At 48.9% G+C, this 20,198-nt stretch overlaps 1 protein-coding gene across 5 annotated transcripts in view; it reads right to left on the bottom strand.

The window, feature by feature from the left end:
* Positions 1–20,198, bottom strand: part of DNMT3A (DNA methyltransferase 3 alpha) — a 1,977,379-nt gene that overhangs the window by 98,438 nt on the left and 1,858,743 nt on the right. For all 5 annotated transcript variants that reach the window (XM_086928111.1, XM_086928112.1, XM_086928113.1 and 2 more), the window contains one exon: positions 8,942–9,027. In XM_086928111.1, the coding sequence (XP_086784237.1) occupies positions 8,942–9,027 (86 nt within the window). The remainder of the gene's footprint in view (positions 1–8,941; positions 9,028–20,198) is intronic.

The raw sequence follows: 20,198 nt of genomic DNA, 5'->3' as shown, positions 1-20,198 counted from the left end.
TCTTTAGTCCTGTCGACGTAGTACATCAAGGCTCTCTTAACATCAAGGGTGTGGAGCATCCGCTCCGCCAGTGACTCTGGGTTTTGAAAAAACACTGGTAACTCAATTGTCTGGTTCATGTGGAATTGAGATACAACCTTGGGTAAGAATTTAGGGTTAGTGCGGAGCACCACCCTGTTAGCGTGTACTTGGATGAAAGGTTCCTGGATGGTGAGCGCCTGCAACTCGCTAACCCTCCATAGCGATGTAATTGCTACTAAGAAAGCAACCTTCCAGGTCAGAAACTGAAGCTCACAAGAGTGCAGTGGCTCAAAGGGAGGACCCATCAGCCTTGTAAGAACCACATTGAGGTTCCATTCTGGAGCTGGTGGTGTCCGCGGTGGAATGACCCTTTTGAGTCCTTCCAGAAAAGCCTTGATAGCAGGGACCTTAAAAAGGGACAGGTGCTGCCTATTCTGAAGGTATGCTGCCATCGCAGACAAATGAATGCGGATGGAAGAGTACGCCAAATTGCATTGGTACAGGTGGAACAGGTAGCAAATAATGTTCTGAATGGAAGCGTCCAGTGGGTCAATATTGTGGTTTACACAGTACATGACAAAACGTTTCCACTTGGCTGCGTAACAAGCTCGAGTAGTGGGCTTTCTTGCCTCCCGAATGATGTCCATACAATCGGGGGGAAGATTGAGGTAGCCAAACTCTAGGACTTCAGGAGCCAGATCGCCAGGTTGAGCTGTTGCGGATCTGGGTGCTGAATGTCGCCATGGCACTGCGTCAGAAGGCTGGGGGTGAGATGAAGCCTCTGATGCGGTACAACGGAGAGTTCCAGAAACGTGGTGTACCATGGTTGGCGAGCCCATGTTGGAGCAACCAGGATGAGAGTCATCGAGTGCTGCCTGAGTTTGCGTGCCACCAGCGGTATCAGAGGTGCTGGGGGAAAAGCGTACGCAAATCTGCCTGACCAGTTCATCCACATCGCATTGCCCTGCGATTGCGGGTGTGGGAACCTGGCGGCGAAGCTTTGGCATTTTGCGTTCTCCTTTGTGGCGAACAGGTCTATCTCTGGATGACCCCACCTTTGGAAGTACGGTTGGAGTACTGATGGGTGTATCTCCCACTCGTGCATTTGGTGGCTGTGCCTACTGAGCAGGTCCGCCATCTGGTTGTCTTTGCCCGGGAGATGCTCCGCCATGAGGAAGATGTGCCTCTGAATGGCCCACTTCCACATGCTCTGAGCCAGATGAGACAGCTGCGGAGAGTGTGTTCCTCCCTGCTTCTGGATGTAGTACATGGCCGTCATGTTGTCCGTCCGGATCAACACGACCTTGTTGGACAGATGTACCTTGAATGCCTTTAAAGCCATGAAGATTGCCATCAGTTCCAGAACGTTGATGTGCATCTTCCTCTGCTGTAGCGTCCATAGTCCCTGCACCGTGTAATGGAGTACATGCGCTCCCCATCCCTGGAGAGAAGCGTCCGTTGTCAGGACAATCTGTGGCACAGGCTCCTGGAACGGTCGGCCCTTGCAAAGGTTTTGTGGATTCCACCAATGCAGAGAGTTGTACGCCCGACCGCTCACCAACACTAGGTCTGTCAGTTGCCCATGAGCCTGAGTCCACTGACGTGCCAAGCACTCCTGAAGCGGACGCATATGTAGTCTCGCGTGCGGGACGATGGAGATGCAGGAGGCCATCATGCCTATCAACTGCATGAACACCTTCGCTGGAAGCGAGCGCTGAGGTCTGAATCGTTGGATCAGAGTTTGGATGCTGGTGATTCTCACTGAATTTGGCTGCGCAGTGGCTGCCATAGTGTCTATCGTCGCGCCCAGATACTGCCGTACATGGGCGGGCTGGAGATGGGATTTTGGATAGTTCCGCGAGAATCCCAGATCGTGCAGGAGATGAATAGTGCGCGACACGTGGTCTGCGCACTGCTGTTCTGTCCTTGCCTGAATGAGCTAGTCGTCCAGATAAGGATAGACGTGGACGTTTTGGCGTCGCAGATGCGCCGCCACAGTCGCCAGGCACTTTGTAAAGACTCTTGGCGCTGTGGTGACCCCGAACGGCAGAACCCTGAACTGGTAGTGCTGGTCTAGGATTGTGAATCTGAGATACTTCCTGTGGGAAGGATGCAGGGGGATATGAAAGTATGCATCCTTTAGGTCCAGTGTGGCCAGGAAGTCCCCCTGTTGAAGCAGAGGGAGAACCTGCTGTAACGTGAGCATATGGAAGTGCTCCGAGAGAATATACCAGTTGAGGGGCTTGAGGTCCAGAATGGGCCTGAGGGATCCGTCCTTTTTGGGGATCAGAAAGTACAGGGAGTAAACCCCTGTTCCCCTTTGTTGCAGTGGAACGAGCTCTATTGCCCCTTTTTGCAGCATGACTGTGACCTCCTGCTCCAACAAGTGCAAGTGCTCGCCGGACATAGGACGGCTTCTTGGAGGTATGTTTGGTGGAGTGGAAGTAAGTTCCAGACAGTAACCGTACTGGATAAGAGATCTCACCCACCTGTCCGTGGTGATGGATTTCCACGCGGGCAGGAACTGCTGGAGTCTCCCCCCGACCGGTGTTGTATGGTCGGGGGGCAGTGACAAGACGTCACTGCTTGTTGGCGGTGGTGGACCTGGAGCTATTGTTTCCACGTCCCCTGCCCTTGACATTGTTGCCTCTGTAGCCACCTCTACCCTTGTTGGTGTATGAGGTCTGGGTATTGCTTTTATAGTACTGTGAGGATTGCGATGCTTGACCCCTGGAGGTGCCTCTGGAATTGGAGCGGCGAAAGGAACCACCCCGAAACTGCTGAGATTGGAGGGCCCCCATAGATTTAGCAGTGTCCGTGTCCTTTTTCATTTTTTCCAGTGTCGCATCCACCTCGGGGCCAAACAGGTGGTCAGGATTAACTGTTTGGTTGAGTATGGTTGTTTGGATATCAGGTTTAAAGCCTGAGATTCGAAGCCATGCATGCCTCCTTAGCAACACACTAGTGTTGATCGCCCTGGAGGCAGTGTCAGCCACATCTAGCGCACATTTGATGGAAGCGTTAGTGATCAGCTTGCCCTCCTGAATTAACATCTCCCCAGCCTCCTTGTACTGGTCAGGTAGGTGCTGCAACAGTGTTTCTAGGGTGTCATAGTGAGCCCTATCGTAGCGTGCAAGTAGGGCCTGCGTGTTTGAAATACGCCAGATGTTAGCTGCCTGCGCAGCAATCCTCTTTCCTGAGGCCTCGAATATTTTCGACTCTTTGTCTGGGGGAGGAGCGTCACCAATAGTTTGTGAATTCGCCCTCTTCCGAGCGTTGGATACAACCAAAGAGTCCAGTGGCAAGTGTCCCTTGATGTATGTTGGATCCGAGGGCGCTGCCTTATATTTCTTATCAATGCGAGGATTGATGACACGCGCCCGAGTGGGCTCCTTGAAGACCTCCGGCGCGTGCTTTAGCACCCCTTTAAGCATCGGCAATGTTTTGACTGACTTCTCTGCCACTGAGAAAGTGTCAAACAAAAAATCCACATCCACAGGATCTGAGTGGAGCTCGACATCATGGTTGGCTGCGGCCCTCTCAATTAGGGCGTTGAAGGCCGCAGAGTCCTCCGTCGGTGAGGTCTTTGCCACAAAGAGCTGCGGTTCCTGACCCGATTGCGGGTCATCTGGGTCGGCTCCGGCCGACCAGGGTTCATGTTCCTCCTCCGGATCCGAGTACGCCGGATAGTTGTACTCGACCTCCTCCTCATCTTCACCATCCCCTGCGTTAGAACGCGTAGGAGAGCGATCCACTTGTTTTGGAGACGAAGGCTCCATAGGAGCCGAAGCGCCCATCGAGTCCTTCTTGTTTTTAAGAGGAATCCGAAAATGTTCAAGCACCGGTTCCGTGGTGATTTTACGTTTGAGGAGTGACAATTTCCCAGTATTGGCGTCGATGATGACCTCACGGCGCTCTTCCTCAGCGAGTGGCTGGAGCCGAGGCTTCGACCCCACCGACGACGCTTTGGGCGTCGACACCTCCTTCGAGGGCACGTCCGCCCCCTGCTTCGGAGCGAAGGCTTTCGGCGTCGACTTTGGCGACAGGGTGTAGCGAATAGGCGTCTGCACCTTCGCCGGCTTCGATGCGGGCTTCGACTTCACTCCCTCCGGTTCGGGAACCGCAGCGGTTCAAATCCGTAGCAGGGATTCAGCGACCTTCTTCGTCAAGGCTGGAGAGGGCTTGACTGTTTCGAGCGATTTCCCCGAGTCGGGAGTCGAGTCTGCCGGGGTCAGCGTCTTCGGAGTCGACACCTTGCCATCCTTGGCCCCGACGGTCGGAGCCGGCACAGCCGGAGCCTTAGAATCGCTCTGACGCTTCTTTGGAGCCTTTTTCGGGTCGTCGACCTCGACCATCTTCGGCGCCGACGCAGCCGCGTCGGCCGCCTTCGTCTTCGGCGTCGACCCCGAGGCCTTGGGGTCGGCCATTTTGGCGTGGCTTTTCAAGTCGGCCATTTTTACTTTTTTAGGTGTTGACACCTCTGGAGCCTTCTGTCCCACCAGTGGAGCTTTCACTTTCGGTTTCGAAACCGATGGTGTGGATCCCGATGGCTTCACTTTCGTTTTCTTCAAACGGGAGTGGCGCCTCAGAAATGTCCGTGGCCGGGCCGAGAGGCGGGGCAGTTGGACTATTAGCAAGGTCTTGGGTAAGGCCCGAAGGCGATCCCTCGACCTGGGCCGTATGTTGGGGATTGGCCCCTGGATCAGGCTGGGGGTGCTCTTCCTCCGAGCTATCCCCCACGGTGGCAATGGCCCCATCGTCGTCCCCTACCTCGTCGCCGGCTTCATCAAACTCCTCATCTTCTGCGTCGTAGTCCTCTCCCTCCGACGCAGGGCTAGAGTCCGAAACCTGAAAGACATTTTCGTCTTCTTCAAATTCTTCAAAGATGTTGTCCGGCGGGGGCGCAGGGGGTGCCGACAACTGGGCCTGGAGTCGAGCGGCCCGACGATGCTTTAGGGTCTTCTTGCACCGGAACTTTGAGCAGGCCATACACCTGGCCTCGTCATGGTCCGGCGATAAACACTTGTTGCACACAGGGTGCACGTCGAGGTGTGAATACTTGGAGGTGCACACCGGGCACCTCTTGAATGGAGTCCGTTCCATGTTCAGGAACTTGGAGCGTCGAGTAGGCCCGTCCGTGCCGAGAGCACGCGGAGGGGCAGGAAGCGTTCGGAGCAGAGAATAAGATAACCCGAACGAAACAATACCGACGCCCAGCCTAAAGACCTTTTGGTCTCAAGTAGAAACGTAAAACTACTATCGGTCCCGACAGAGGGAACCGAAACACATCCGAACCCAATGGCGGAAAAAAACAATCTGGGGATGAAGGCGATGCCCATGCGCACTGTAGTCCAGGGGAGGAGCCACCTATCTCGTGATACTTCGAAGACTCTTCCAGGACAACAATGTGCAATCATCCGGACCCAACACTAGGCGGCGATCTATGCACAGATATGAATTCAGCAGCCCACATGCCTCGAACTTGGATATCTTCACACCTGAGGGATAAGGTGGTGTAGCAGTTCCCTGTTTGCGGCCTGTGTCGCGGCTCTTAGAAGGTGATCATCAGTGAGGCCCTTGTTTAAAGAACTCTGCCGTAGAGGATTGACGGTAGGACTGTTGCTGATACCCCTGCCCGTACTAGGGCTGGTAGGACTAATACTGTTTGAAGCGCTGAAATCCACCTCTGTATGAAGAGAAAACGCAGTCCTTGAAAAGGCACCTTGTGATATTGGAGGGTTCCTAGGGATTTGGCGGTATCAGTGTCCGTCTTAATGGCAATCAAGGCATAGTCAATGTGTTTGCCAAATAATATGTCCTCGTCATATGCCATGTCCAAAATTTTCGACTGGACCTCAGGCCTGAAAGAGGCCACCCAGAGCCCCAGAGCCAACCAGGGCACCTTAACACTGCTGGTTCGGCTAGTTTGCTGAAGCCGGTGGATGCAATCTCCATGGCTTAACCCCTTCGCAGCGGCGGCTATTCCGCCGCAGCGCTAAAGGGGCGGGGCGGCCGCATGCTGGTGACAGAACCGCTCCGTCACCAGCAGCGGTTGAGCTATGCTGGTGACGGAGTGGTTCCGTCATGACCCGCCCCGCTCTTTAGAACGCCCGCGCAGGCGCGAAATCAGCGCCGCTCAGGCGCGGCGGCTGGGCCACGACGGAACCGCTCCGTCATCAGCACAGCTCAACTGTAGCTGATGACGGAGCGGTTCCGTCATCAGCAGGGGAGGGGTTAATCTATCATCTCAGATTACAGGCGTTCACCCTCAAATTAAAACTTCCTGGCTTCAGACTGTCTATCCTCCGGGATGAAGTTGATGATCGATCCGACATCCAACCACATTTGATGGTCATCACGGCTGAGAATCGCCAAGGCGTTGGCTATGCACACTGCAATAGCAGACATGTTTTCTAGACATCCTCCGTCTTTTTCAGGTGCTGCCGAAACAAGAGCAGATGGCTTCTTAGACCTCTATGGTGCCGCTTGAGATATGATATTTGGGATGTCGTGACAAACATGCAGGGGAATCCTCAGGGGCCCTGTACTTTTTGTCATGCGAGGAAGGACCGACACTACTGTGGCAGGGTTCTTCATTACCTTGACTCCTTCCTACCAGATGTTGTATACGATTGGTATAGAGTCCACCAATTTTCTTGCTTGTTTGTTACAATCGGAGGAAGCAGTCAGACTACTTCACCGACATGGAAAGATGAAATCTAGTTGCTGCTCTGTCCATCCGATTGTGGAAATCTCCTATATCCTCAAGTGGAGAATCAGAACGGTGGTGCGGAGGTGGGAACGGTGCTGGTATGACAGTCATCCTATTCATCCAAAGGTGGCTGAGTGTCCAGGATCTCACCCGTTTCACTTTAATCATCAGATGATGATGTTTAATCCCTCAGTGGTGCTGCAACACAGGAGGCAGGTGTAGCTGGCAGAGGGAGAGGTGCTGGGGGAAGAGGGTTGGCAGGTTGAGGTTCTGTGCCAGGCTGTTGGTCAGGAGGATGTGGAAACAACTCCGATAATCTGCTCACATTGCTTGGAGGTCCTGAATGAATTAAAGTGCGTAGTGTCCTGCTGAGGTAAAGGGTCTGAATAATATCTTATCGTGTCATAGTACCTTGGAGAGGGAAGGTAGTAATGTTGGTAAGAATGGCTTTCCTCCTCATAATCCTCATCTTGCTACTGACATTTATCGTTTAGCTCGGACGGACTGTAAGTTGGACCAAATAGGCCGCCCTCATTATCAAACTCCCCAATGCCCAATAGATGACTAAGAGGTAGAGGAGAGGCTTTGCTGGGTGAGGTGACTTCAGGAGGCAGAAATGTTGTGGAAAACTTAGAAATCTTTAACGCCATTGATTGTGACAGCGGTGTTGTTGTCTCCAGAGTGCTGTTTTTCTTTGATGATGGCGACTGGACCACCATGGACAGGAACGCTGTTGACGGAGCAAACGTTGACTGAAGCGTTAATGGGACTATCGTTGACGGTAGTGTCATTAACGGAGGCGTCAGTAGGGATTTAGTTAACCCTGGATCTTCATTGACTATATGGGCGCACTGATGGCAGCTGTAGTCGTTTTCGCTGATTACGGTTTTGACCACGAGGCGGTCGACAATCTTGGTGTCAACGGTGAAGGCATCATCGAGAAGGATTCTGAAGAGGTTTTCCGCTTTGTTGACCGCTGAGCAGATGAGGCAGATCTCTATACCTTGGTATTGAAGAACCAGGTAAGGAGGATTCTGAGGAGAAATGTTTTTGCTTCTCCTTTTTTCTTAGAGCTGTGAGGCTGTTGAGAGGTCTTTACAGATTTTCTGGACTTCCATGGCACTCTATCATGGGACCTAGTCCTTCTGTGAGAACTAGAAGAGGTGTCACTATCATCCTCAGAAGATGACTTTTGAGCTTTCGTCTTCTGAAGCCACAGTAGAAGCCTCTCTTCTCTGTCCCTAAGAGTTTCTGAGGAGAAAGTGCGACACTTTCACCTCATGTTTGGGATAGAGGCAGGAAATAAAGTCATTATGTGGGTCATTCACGTACACCTCTTTTTCCCCCAAATCTTACAGGGATGGAAGAGGCCTTTTCTGTCAGACATGGTAGAGTAGTAGTTGAAAATAGCTTAGAATGAGGAAACTCTGAGCAGAGTTCAGGGATACACCCTTCACACACGATGTATGGTGAAAAGCTGAGGAAATCAGCCTCTCTTGGGAGTGTTTTAGAGGGTGCTACGACCGGATTGGTCATAGTTAAAGTTTGGTCCTATCTTTTGTTTTTTAAAGACAAAGAAAGGCTATAAAATTGCATGGCTTAGTACCATTGTAGCCTATGCTACGCTGATACATATTGCTTCACTATGGTACAGTGGAACTCGCACTTCGACAATGGGGAATGATTCAAGCATGTGAATCTACTCTGTGCTCGCATATAAATGAATTTTGGTCTTTAATAAAATTGTGATCTTCTCAAGATAAAGTTAGTAAATTCTCCTCTTTCTCTGCACAATTTGTATAAAATCTCCACAAACAAAGTCGCCTCATATATTCACATGGAGCAAGCATTGATGAAAACACGGAAAACATCATTGCCACTATAAAAACAAAAGTGCACCACACAGACCTAGGTACTGCTACTGACACACTATACAAAGACAGAATTAATTACAGCTCAGCGGGCAAAGCAATTTCACAGCAATAAAATCTGTGCAACAAGGAGTGCCACATTTCTAAGATTTATTCCTAACGGTGATCGCTTAAAAGAGCACTGCAATCCTAAGTCTTGCTGTCAGGGCGAAACATGATACATGACAAATCTGCTGGCACATGACACATCTTCTGGCACAGGAGACATGTGGTGAGCTATAATGCACTTTTGCCAGTGTTGTGCCTGACTGTTTTCTCTCCCCATGCTTTCACCAACCTGTTCATACCGGGAAGGTTACCCCAGAAATAGCGGGCCCTGTGCGCTGCCGACACCTCTTTGGCATCAATCATCACCGGATTGGACTGAAAAATAAAAGATTTTATAAAGTCAACATTTTTGATCATGGAATATAACGTCTACCCAACCCTCTTCTGCTTACCGAATACAAATGTTATACCATGAATAGGAGACAAAAGACATTTAATACAGGTGTCATTTCAAAAACGTAACAGTATTATTACAAATGTGTTATTACAAATATGCGACAAAATGAAAACAAGTTACTCACCTGTAAGGATTAGTTACTTACCTGTAATCCTAGTTCTTTTGCAGGGGTATCCTCATCAAAGTCATACGCATTGAATATTTCCGTCCATGCGCGGGACCCCGGAAACACTATATTATATGTGCCCCACATATATAAATAAGCAATTGCAGCCTACTAAACACCAGAGCTGAATCATGCTGTAAAGAATTTCCACCATACATGAATAATATGCATTAGAAACATGATAAACAACAACAAAGTTGTTTTAGAACTGTTTTAATGCTCAGAAAGCAGTAGAAATTCTTATAAAGCACTGAAAGCATAGGAAGCTCCCAGGCTGCATTGCAAACACACAGTCTAAAAAGACTGAAAAGCTAACCTGTAGCTGCATGCAATAAACTGACACCGTGCCTTAAAGGCACTCCTGACCCCCAGCTTCCCATCATGCCTCAGGGGTGACAGTTAGGTCAGTTGTTCTTTCCGGCTCCTTCAGGAAGGATCCTGGCAACACAGCTCCACTCTTTTCTGATTTCTTCAGAAAATCTTTTCACTTTTGACAACTTTTATTCCTTACTACGACGTTTTTCATCAGTAGAAGTAAGAGGCTGTCTTTTTTTGACAGGTTTGGGCATTTTTAACACCTTAAAATGCCATCTCTTTTTGACTCTTGCCCTTATTGTGGTAAAAAGAAGGCCAAACTCTGTCTCCCTGAAGATCATGACCCGAAGGCCTGCTCTCACTGCCAGCACCTGTCCAGAAGAACTTTGAAGGACAGGGAAAGAATTCGCATTTATGGCCTGGCAGAGAAGTCTAGAGGAAGATCTCCAATCAGGAAGGGCTCCAAGAGGGCTAGAACATCTTCTAGAAGTAAGTCCTTGCGTCCTTCAGCTTCAGCGTCGGGCTCGGCGCCGAAAAAAGATCTTCAAATGGGTCATTTATCGAAGCAAAGACCCTCGACAGCGTGCTCGCCGTCGAGAAAAGGTGTCGTTGACGTCGAACATTCGAGATCCTCCACCCGGTAGCTCGGCATTTTCAGACTACTCACGATAAAAATGTATCACATTTAAAATGTTTCGTGATTGATGCAGTTGTGCCCAATAAGAAAGGGGGTGATTATGAAAAGACTTTGAGACAACTCGAGTCCAGATATATCATCCAACTTAACAGCAAGACCCCAGCAGGCCTTAACATGGTGGAGGATTTACGTAACTTCTTATGACCAGTCCTTTTTTGTTCCAATAGATTATTCTCAAGGGACATTCTGTACTATGTGTATTTTTGATAAGATGAATTGAGGGCTCTCAGTAACTCAAGCACAATTTAATCGTGCAATGAATTTAGTATTCCCGATCCCCTTTTAGGCAAATATGAAATACAGAATAATAAAAAAATAATTTACATTTTTGTACATAAGATTTCAGAGCACTTTAGCACATGCACTTTAACTAATTTATATTCATTTCACCAGTTCCAACACTGTGATTACAATTTTCGGACCATAAAGTTCATACCGCCCCATGGTATAACACATAGACATGTCCAATTTATTCATTAGGAATACCACTATAACAGGGAGTCTTTTATTTTGACCCGTATCACGATTGACCCACCAGGTAAAAAGGCACCTTAGGTAGTTTCGGATGAAGCGGATACAAAGTGGTGTGAATATTGTATATTTGTACTACTGCATTTACGCAATTACATATGCTCACATTTGGGTTTAGGTGTTCAAGGGCATCCATATACTGTGAAGATTTATATGACTGATTGTTGTTGATGATTTTTTGTAAATATGTGCTATTTATTATGATGCTGCGATTTGCACAAGAGTATTACGTTTACAAATGAAAATATCTGACATTTGTCCTAAGGTAAATTAATTCAGACTATTCGGCATCTTGGTCCTTGTATCCCGCATTAACAAATATAGTTATCTCGTATTGACAAATGTATTTATACAGAGAATAGCGTAGGGACAGAATGGTATAATATCAATGCATTTGAGCTTATTTTTAAAAAAAAGAACTAGCATTGTACAAGCTATTGATGGAGGTCTAATGTCACAATGATTTTTTCAATAAGTACTGTTTTTATTAGCAAACAGCACATATGCACTTTATTAAGATCCAACAAATATGTTCAACATACATTCATGGTTTTAATGAGAATATTTGTTTACTTTTTAGCCAGTTGTTGGATGTCCAATTATCACATTACATGCATTTTTAAATGGCGGCCGCCGTTTTTAAGGTTTACCTGGGATGTTTATCTGACAGTCCTATTTCTGTTGCCATGTCTAATTACTGGTGGGCGCGAAAAAATGTAGAGGATCCGTCTTTTAAATTCAGTGCTGTGTTACCGCCAGGTATCAGTGAGCAAGGGCACGGACGTGCCCGAAAAGCGTCTGACGACATGCACCGAACTTTGCACTAAATAAAAGCATCCCGATTTAAAAGTCCGGCTTTGGCGTACTTATTGCTGTCTGCGTACCTGCCCTGTGCACGAAGCACTTATAAGGCAAGTTGGAGTTATATATATATATATATATATATATAGATATATATATGTGGGGCACATATAATATAGTGTTTCCGGGGTCCCGCGCATGGGGGGGAATATTCTAATGCTTATGGCTATTGGTAAGGATCCCCTGGAAGAGAACTGTAGTTCTCCAGTATTGGAAGCTTTCATAGATTCACATGCCTAAATCATTCCCCGTCGTCGAGACAGGAGTCTCCGGTATATAAAAAAGTAATTCTTAGTTGTATAGCAAACTGAAAAGAGGCCTAGGCCCATTTTTCTTTTGCAATCCATAACCTTCGTTATGTAAAAGAGACCAAACTTGTCTCTGAACCAATCAGAGCTCCTCACCCTCTAAAACACTCCTGAGAGAACCTTTTGCTCCTCAGATTTTCGCGCAAGTGTGCCATAGACACCTTCTGTGCTAAATCCAAGGTGAGTCTCTCTCCGCATGTGAATCTATGAAAGCTTCTAATACTGGAAACTACAGTTACAGGTAATTAACTTGTTTTCTTACTCCAGTATTGGAGCTTTCATAGATTCACATGCCTGAATCAGAATAGTGAGCAGTAAATCATACCACATTTTTTGTTACCTAAGACCACAAACTAGGCAACATATGTAATCTGACAATAGTTGCAGTCATATATAAATACATATAGATAAAACTTCATAAATCGTATACAATACAGGCTATGGCAATAAAATGTGCTTATATCACCAATAAAGGAAGGAGGGATGGTAAAGAAGGCTCTCCGTTACTGGAAAAGGTTCCTCAGTACTGCATGTCCCACTGCCACATCCTTCTCTGCAGGTGTATTGAGGCAGTAATGTATGGTGAAGGTATGTGCACTCTTCCAGGTAGCAGCCATGCAGATATCCTGGATAGGCATGCCTGAAAATAAAGCAGTAGAGGTTGTCACTGCTGTTGTAGAATGGGCACGTACACGTGCATTTAACGGCTTCCCTGCCGCCTGATGACAGTACTGTATTGCACTTGAAATCCATCGGGCAATTCCCCTCTTTGACTACGGAAACCCCTTCCTGGGGGCACTAAAAGCCACAAATAATTGGGAAGAATTCCAGAAAGGCTTTGTTTTTTGCAAGTAAAACTTCAGACCACGTTGAACATCTAGCGAATGAAGAGCTTTTTCCGCTGCGGTCGATGGTTGAGGGAAAAACCTCTTAAGGATCAACGGTTCATTAGATGAAAATCTGTTGGTACTTTTGGAATGATTTTGGAATTAGTCCTGAGGACAATTCTGTCCTGCCTGAATTGTAAAAGTGGTTCATGAATCGTGAGAGCTTGTATTTTCCCCAACTCTCCTGGCTGAAGTGAGAGCTATCAGAAGAGTCACTTTCCAGGATACAAATTTTAGATCCGCCCTGTGAATAGGTTTGAAGGGCTGTTTCATCAATTGGGAAAGAACAATGTTCAATTGCCAGAGAGGTGGTGGAGGTCTTATGGGAGGGAAGGTCCGAAACAATCCTTTCATGAATTGTTTTATAATTATTTCCGACCACAAAGATGGACCTGAAGAAGTCTTCCTATATCGAGAAATCGCCGCCAGATGCACCTTAATAGAAGCAAGGGCCAAACCAGATTTAGCTAGCATCAGAATATATGGAATAATTTGATGTGCCGCTGAATTCAGAGGATGGATATTATTTTCCTGGCACCACAAACAGAATCTTTTCCATTTCATTCCTATACGTTCTGTTTGTACTTTCCGCCCTGGCCTTTGACAGTACATCCCTGCATTCTGTAGAAATATCTAAGTGGTGAAATTCGGAGTATTCAGGAGTCAGGCCGCTAAGCGCAGCGATTTCGGGTCTGGATGGAGCACTTGTCCCCAGGACATTGTCAAGAGTGATGGTATCGGTTGCAGGTGAATTGGATGATCCTCCGACAATAGGAGCAACTCTGTGAACCAGTGTTGCCTGGGCCACCAGGGAGCTATCAGTATTACTTTGCACGGTTCCTTCTTTATCTTCGTGAGCACACATGGCAGGAGAGGAATCGGAGGAAAGGCGTAGGCAAAGACGCCTTACCATGCCATCAAAAACGCATTCCCCCAAGACCCCCATTGGTGATGCCAGCTTGGGAAGAACCAGAATTTTTTGTTTTGAGCCGTCGCAAACAGATCCACTGTTGGAACTCCCCATTTGCGGAAGACGCTTTGTAATATGTCCTGGTCCAATTCCCACTCGTACCAGGTCGATTTCAGTCTGCTGAGAGTGTCCGCTTTTATGTTCTGATCTCCTGGAAGGTGCTCCGCCTTTAGAGATACTCTGTGCTCTACAGCCCACTTCCATATCTTTTGTGCTTCTCGCGACAGGGAGAGTGATCTTGTACCTCCCTGCTTGTCGAGATAGTGCATCACGGTTGTGTTGTCTGTCCTCACCAAGACGGACGTTCCCTGAATTCTTGGTAGAAAAGTCAGTAGTGCTAAGCCTACTGCCCTGAGCTCCAGCAAGTTGATGTGAAGTTGCTGTTCCTGCAATTTCCATCGACCGCTGACCTGCAGATCCTGAAGGACTGCTCCTCATCCTTCCGGAGATGCATCCATGGTAATTACCAATGGCCCTGGTTCGGTCAGGAAGGAAAGACCCACTGAGATGTTCCTGCTTTGGGTCCACCATGTTACTGCTTGCACCATAGCCAGCGTGACTTTCACCTTGTCCTCGAAGGATCCCTCTGCTTGGTGCCATTGTCGATCCAGCTCCTCATGCAATAAACGCATTTTTAGTCGGAAAAAAAGAATGAGAGGTATGCAAGAGGACATCGTCCCTAGTAGCGATTTGTACTTGCGTACTGAAAGACACTTTTTTCTTGCAAACTCCTTGGCCAGAGTTACGAGCCCCAGTTGCCTCTTTGTTGAGGGAAATGCTTTGTTTACTAAGGTATCCTGAATCACTCGTAGGAATGTGATCTTTCTTGAAGGCTGAAGGGATGAATTCTCCATATTCAAAGTCAGTCCCAGTTTGGCAAACAACTGTATGCATGCCATAGTTGAAGCTCGAGTTGAAGTTTACGATGGTGCTTGACATTTAGTAAAAATTCTCGGGGCAGACTTGAGGCCAAACGGCAGCACTTTGAACTGGTAATGGTCACTGGCCACAGTAAACCGAAGATATTGTCTGTGGGAAGGATGAATGGGGATGTGATAATATGCATCTTGCAAGACTAGGGTGTCATATGATCCCCTGGGTTTAAGAGCAGCAGAATGTCTTGGAGGGTCACCATCCGGAAAGACTGCTTCTTGAGGTAAGTAGGCAGAGATCACAGGTCTAGAATTGGACGCCATTGGAGAGCATTCTTCCGGACCAGGAAGAAACAGGAATAAAATCCCTTTCCTTTTTGGGAGATCGGCATTGGTTCTATTGCTCCCTTTCGGAGCATTGTCCGAATCTCCCGGTGCATTTGAGATAAATGTTTGATCTCTTGACCTGGAGTCCAAGGGGGGAATTGAAGGAATTCAAGAGTATGTCCGAATTGTATGATATTGAGGACCCATTTGTCCGTCGTTATTTTCTGCCAATGGTGTAAATGGGAAGCAACTCTACCACCCAGGGGAACTTCTGGAGGGGAAGGACTACATGAAGCCGAAGGACTACATTAAGCCGGATACTGGAGGTTGTCATTGTCTTCTACCATTGTCTTTCCCCTGAGGACCTCCACGTCCTCTAGGAGCAGATTTAGAGTAGCTCCCTGACTGTTTCAGCCCATACTGTTGACGGTACTGTTGCGATGGTGAGGAATAAGAGGGTTATCTTCCCTGTTGGTAGCCCCCTCTATAGGATGATTGGCCTCTTCCTCTGGTGCCTCAAAAGGGCACTTTACGGTAGTGTAATGTACCAAGGGCCTACGCAGTATCTGTATCTTTCTTGATACACTGAAGGGCCTCATCTACTTGATTTCCCAACAAATCTTCTCTGTCGAATGGGAGATCTAGAATTTTATTTTGGACCTCCGGTCTAAAGGCAGTCGCTCTTAACCAACCTGGACGTCGCAGAACCGTTGCACCTCCCAGTGAGCGGAAGGCCGTGGTCGCAATATCCATCGCACAGTCAGTGACTTCAGCCGAAGTCCTCCCCCCCACCCCCCCATCAAGAACTTTCTTCGCTTCTTGTCTATTGTCTTCTGGAATTAGGTCTATGTATGGTGCCATATCGCACCACATCTGTCTGTCGTATCTGCCCAGAATGGCAAGGGCATTCGTTTCTATAACAAGGAGATCCAATATGGAGGAGAACCTCTTTCCCTCATTGTCTAAACTTCTCCCCTCTCTGTCAGGAGGTGCAGATATAGACGCCATTGGTAGTAGTAGTGATTCTTTATTTAGATATAAAAAACATATCTTTAAAAGATTGCACAAAGCACATTGTGTACAGGTTTATGAATAAAAGATTATAAAAGAATAAAATGTGACCGTAAGCATGCTAGTTAAAATCTTTCAATTTGTAAATTAACCCTCCCCATTGTCGCAGGTTCTATTAAAGTACATGTTCAATCTTGTCAATCAGCTATGTGGCCTCAGCAATGTCCATTTTATCCAGGTTGCGATAAGCGTGTTGAATGAATTTGGACAGGTTTATGTTTAAAACAATATTATCTGGGGACAGAGCAGCGATAATGGCATGCCTGCAGGTCCGAATACACAGCCTGTTCCATTCTGGCTTGAGCAGGCATCTGCGCTGGAGATTAAAGGAGGATGATTCAGAAAAGGGGGTGGTGATGAACAGAGTGTCTGAATTACGCAGACCACTCTTACCCAGTCCAAAGATCAGGGCTTGATCCATCACCGTTTTTTAGCTCACTGCACCATCCCAGCTCAGAACTTGGCTATATGCAAATTAGTCTGACCCTGGCCCAGTGCATCATGGGAACAGGGCAGACCAAACTACCAAGCCAATTCTTATACTGGGAAGGAAACAAGGTTCCGGGGACCGGTTTCTGGCATTTCAGCCGTCTTCGGTCCGGCTTGCTTGAATCCTGATGGTGCAGATACACGCGCACTCCTGAGGCGGAAGCCGGGAGCTTTTAAACTGGTAAAAATTGAAATTGTCACTTTCTGTGTAATTTATTTAAAACTCACCGTGCGCTAGCAAAGCGCCAGGGCACTCATTCAAACGAAGAGCACAGCGAGTAGCGGAGCAAGCGCTGACTCGTAGCCCACGAATTCCCTGACAAACGCCACCTCGGCGAGGACTGAGGCCACGCCCCCTTTAAGGCCACGCCCCCTCGTCGCAGTACTTAAGCGCTGAACACAAGCGCCAGAGTCAGATACACGCGCACTCCTGAGGCGGAAGCCGGGAGCTTTCAAACTGGTAAAAATTGAAATTGTCACTTTCTGTGTAATTTTTTTAAAACTCACCGTGCGCTAGCAAAGCGCCAGGGCACTCATTCACACGAAGAGCACAGCGAGTAGCGGAGCAAGCGCTGACTCGTAGCCCACGAATTCCCTGACAAACGCCACCTCGGCGAGGACTGAGGCCACGCCCCCGCATCCACCTACATCATGTGTTGCCACCGGAAGCGCAGCGGACGAGCGCAGCGGGAGCGCCTAAGGCAAGTCCGTCTGCGCCCGTCCTCGCTCGGCCGGGCTCAGGGCCAGAACCCATGCCGGAGCCAGCTCCCACTAGGGTAAGATACTCACGTCGAGACCTCCTTAGTCTCAGACCCACCAACGACAGCACGTGCAAATATGTTCATGACTTAGACGGACTATTTACTAGCTGTACACTCTGCCACCCAGTCCAGCTAAAACTCACCATTCCACCCGTCTCACACCCGGGCCTTAAACTTTCCTCACTGAACTGCAGGTCACTCCCTATGCATGCTCTGCTCATTAACCACCTAATAGAAGACCACGAGCTGGACATTCTGTTCCTTACGGAAACGTGGCTCACCAACCACTCGGACTCGGACGTGGTCTTAGCCCTTCCCCCGGGCTTCCATATCCAGTCCCAACCGCGCCCATCTGGCAGAGGAGGCGGACTGGCCATCCTCTACCGGGATCACTTTTCCTGTAGAACCAACGTTGCCCACATCTTGGACTCTGAAAGCCTTCATTTTACCATCCAGCTAGCGCCGACTAGTACGCTGTCAGGCCTCCTAGTATATGGCCCCCCCCCCCCTGTCCATTTTGGCCCGTTTGCTAGCGCTCTCCTAGAATCAATAGCATCTCTGGCCCATTCCACCTCCAATTTCTCTATACTAGGAGACCTCAACATCCATTTCGACAACCCCCTAGACACAGGGGCAGCCGATTTGATCTCAGACTTGGCGGCCTATGGCCTCCAACTTACCAACTCTGGAGCCACACACATTAAGGGTCATCTACTAAAACCTGTGTTTACCAATATCCACACCCTACAAGCCAAAGAGTCACTCCCCCTCCCGTGGACGGACCATTTTTTGGTCCCTCTCCGCAAACCAGAGGCATTCAGGAAACCCCATAAGCCCGCCACCTATACCAGGGACAGAGCATGGTCCAGACTCTCTGCCGAGGACTGGGCCAGAGCCCTGAACTCTACAACCCCTAGTTCACCGGATGACCCAGTCACCGCGGACAGAAAGTTCAGGGAGTGGATCTCCACCTCCCTCGATTCTATCCTTCCCATAAAAACCCGTGAGGATAAAAACGGGAAAATAGGATCAGCCCCATGGTACAGCCCGGAACTCAGAACTCTCCGCAAAGAGTGCAAAAAAGCGGAGCGACTATGGAGAAAGGACTGGCTTCATGCCAGCAAGGACGCCTACCGTAGGTCGGTGAGAACCTATAAATCCACCCTGAAGCTCACTAAAGCCGCCTACTACGACACCAGAATAAAAAATTCCACCAACTCGGCGAGAGAATCCTACCTCATCGCCAAAGAACTCCTGAAAATACCAGCGCCCCCCTCTTCCATCATATCCCCCCTGGACAGAAGTGATGAACTGGCAACCTACTTTGATTCCAAAATCACCCGTATCCTAGTCTCCCTCCCTCCTCCCAGTCTGCCCAACCACACGGACAACGATCCACCTACCAACCATACAGGAAACATCCTGCACCCACAGTTGACCGCCTTTAGGGCAGTATCATTGGACGAAGTAGAACAACCCTGGCCAAGATGAAAAGCGGCTCCCCCCTTGACCCCGCACCCATCAGATTCCTGAAAGCAGTTGCCCCTACCATCTTGCCCACCATCACGGAGCTGATTAACATCTCGCTATCCCAAGGCTCTGTCCCTCCGAGTTGGAAGAGTGCTGTAGTCAAAGCTCTTCTTAAGAAACCTCAACTGGACCCCTCCGACCTGGCCAATTATCGGTCAATCTCGCTTCTCCCTAGCATCAGCAAAATAGCAGAGAAACTGGTCAATGCCCAACTGTCCCAGATTCTTGAATCAAACAACCTTCTGCGTCGGTCCCAAACTGGGTTCCGTCCGGGCCACGGCACAGACACCGCCCTCCTCGCTGTCATCGAGGAGGCAAGGTGCATTTTGGATTCAGGAGGGTCAGTGGCAGTGATCCTCCTGGACCTCAGTGCAGCCTTCGACACGGTGAGCCACCGTATCCTACTCCACCGGCTGGCCGTGGCAGGACTCGCGGGCACCGCGCTCGCTTGGATAGAATCTTTCCTATCAGGTCGCTCGTTCCAGGTATTGGACGGCAATTCCCACTCAGCCCCTCTCCCCCTCACTAGCGGAGTTCCCCAGGGGTCTTCGCTAAGCCCCACTTTGTTTAACGCATACATGGCCCCTCTCGAGGATGTCGTCACCTCATTCGGAATCAAGATAGTGAGCGACGCGGACGACACGCAACTGGTCGTCTCACTCTCACATCTTGACAACCACCCAGACAATCTGTTGAACTGCCTCCAGGAAATCCACCACTGGATGTGCGAGTCATCACTTAAGCTCAACGGATCGAAGACCGAAGTCATGCTCATGGGCAAGAAATGGACCACCATCCCCCCATCGGTCTGGCCAGACGTTTTCGGCGAGGTGCCCACCCCGAAACAAGAAATCAAGACCTTGGGAGTCTGGCTTGAACCGGAGATGTCTATGAAGACCCAGGCAGCCAAAACAGCAGGTACCTGCTTCGGACTCATGCGCTCCATCCGCAAGATCCTCCCACTGCTCCCGCCCCTTTCAAGGAAACTCTTGGTTCAAGGTCTGATCCTTGCTCGGCTAGACTACAGCAACGCTGTCTATCTTGGAGCCCCTGAATCTACCCTGGCAAAACTCCAGCAAAGTCAAAACGCGGCTGCCCGGCTCCTTATGAGCCTCCCCTCCAGAGCCTCTGCCAGACCAGCGCTCAAGGCCCTACACTGGCTTCCAGTGCGTCAGAGGGTAGAATTCAAGGCTTTGTGTACCGCCCACAAACTCCTCAATGGTCTTGGCCCCTCTATCCTGAGAGAAATGGTCACCCCATACAAGGCCCCTAGACTCCTGCGCTCAGATAACGAGCGTTTGGCC

This window comes from Lissotriton vulgaris, chromosome 6, assembly GCF_964263255.1.
Source record: "Lissotriton vulgaris chromosome 6, aLisVul1.2, whole genome shotgun sequence".
Lineage (NCBI taxonomy): Eukaryota > Metazoa > Chordata > Amphibia > Caudata > Salamandridae > Lissotriton > Lissotriton vulgaris.
This window is presented reverse-complemented; position numbering and strand designations above follow the sequence as displayed.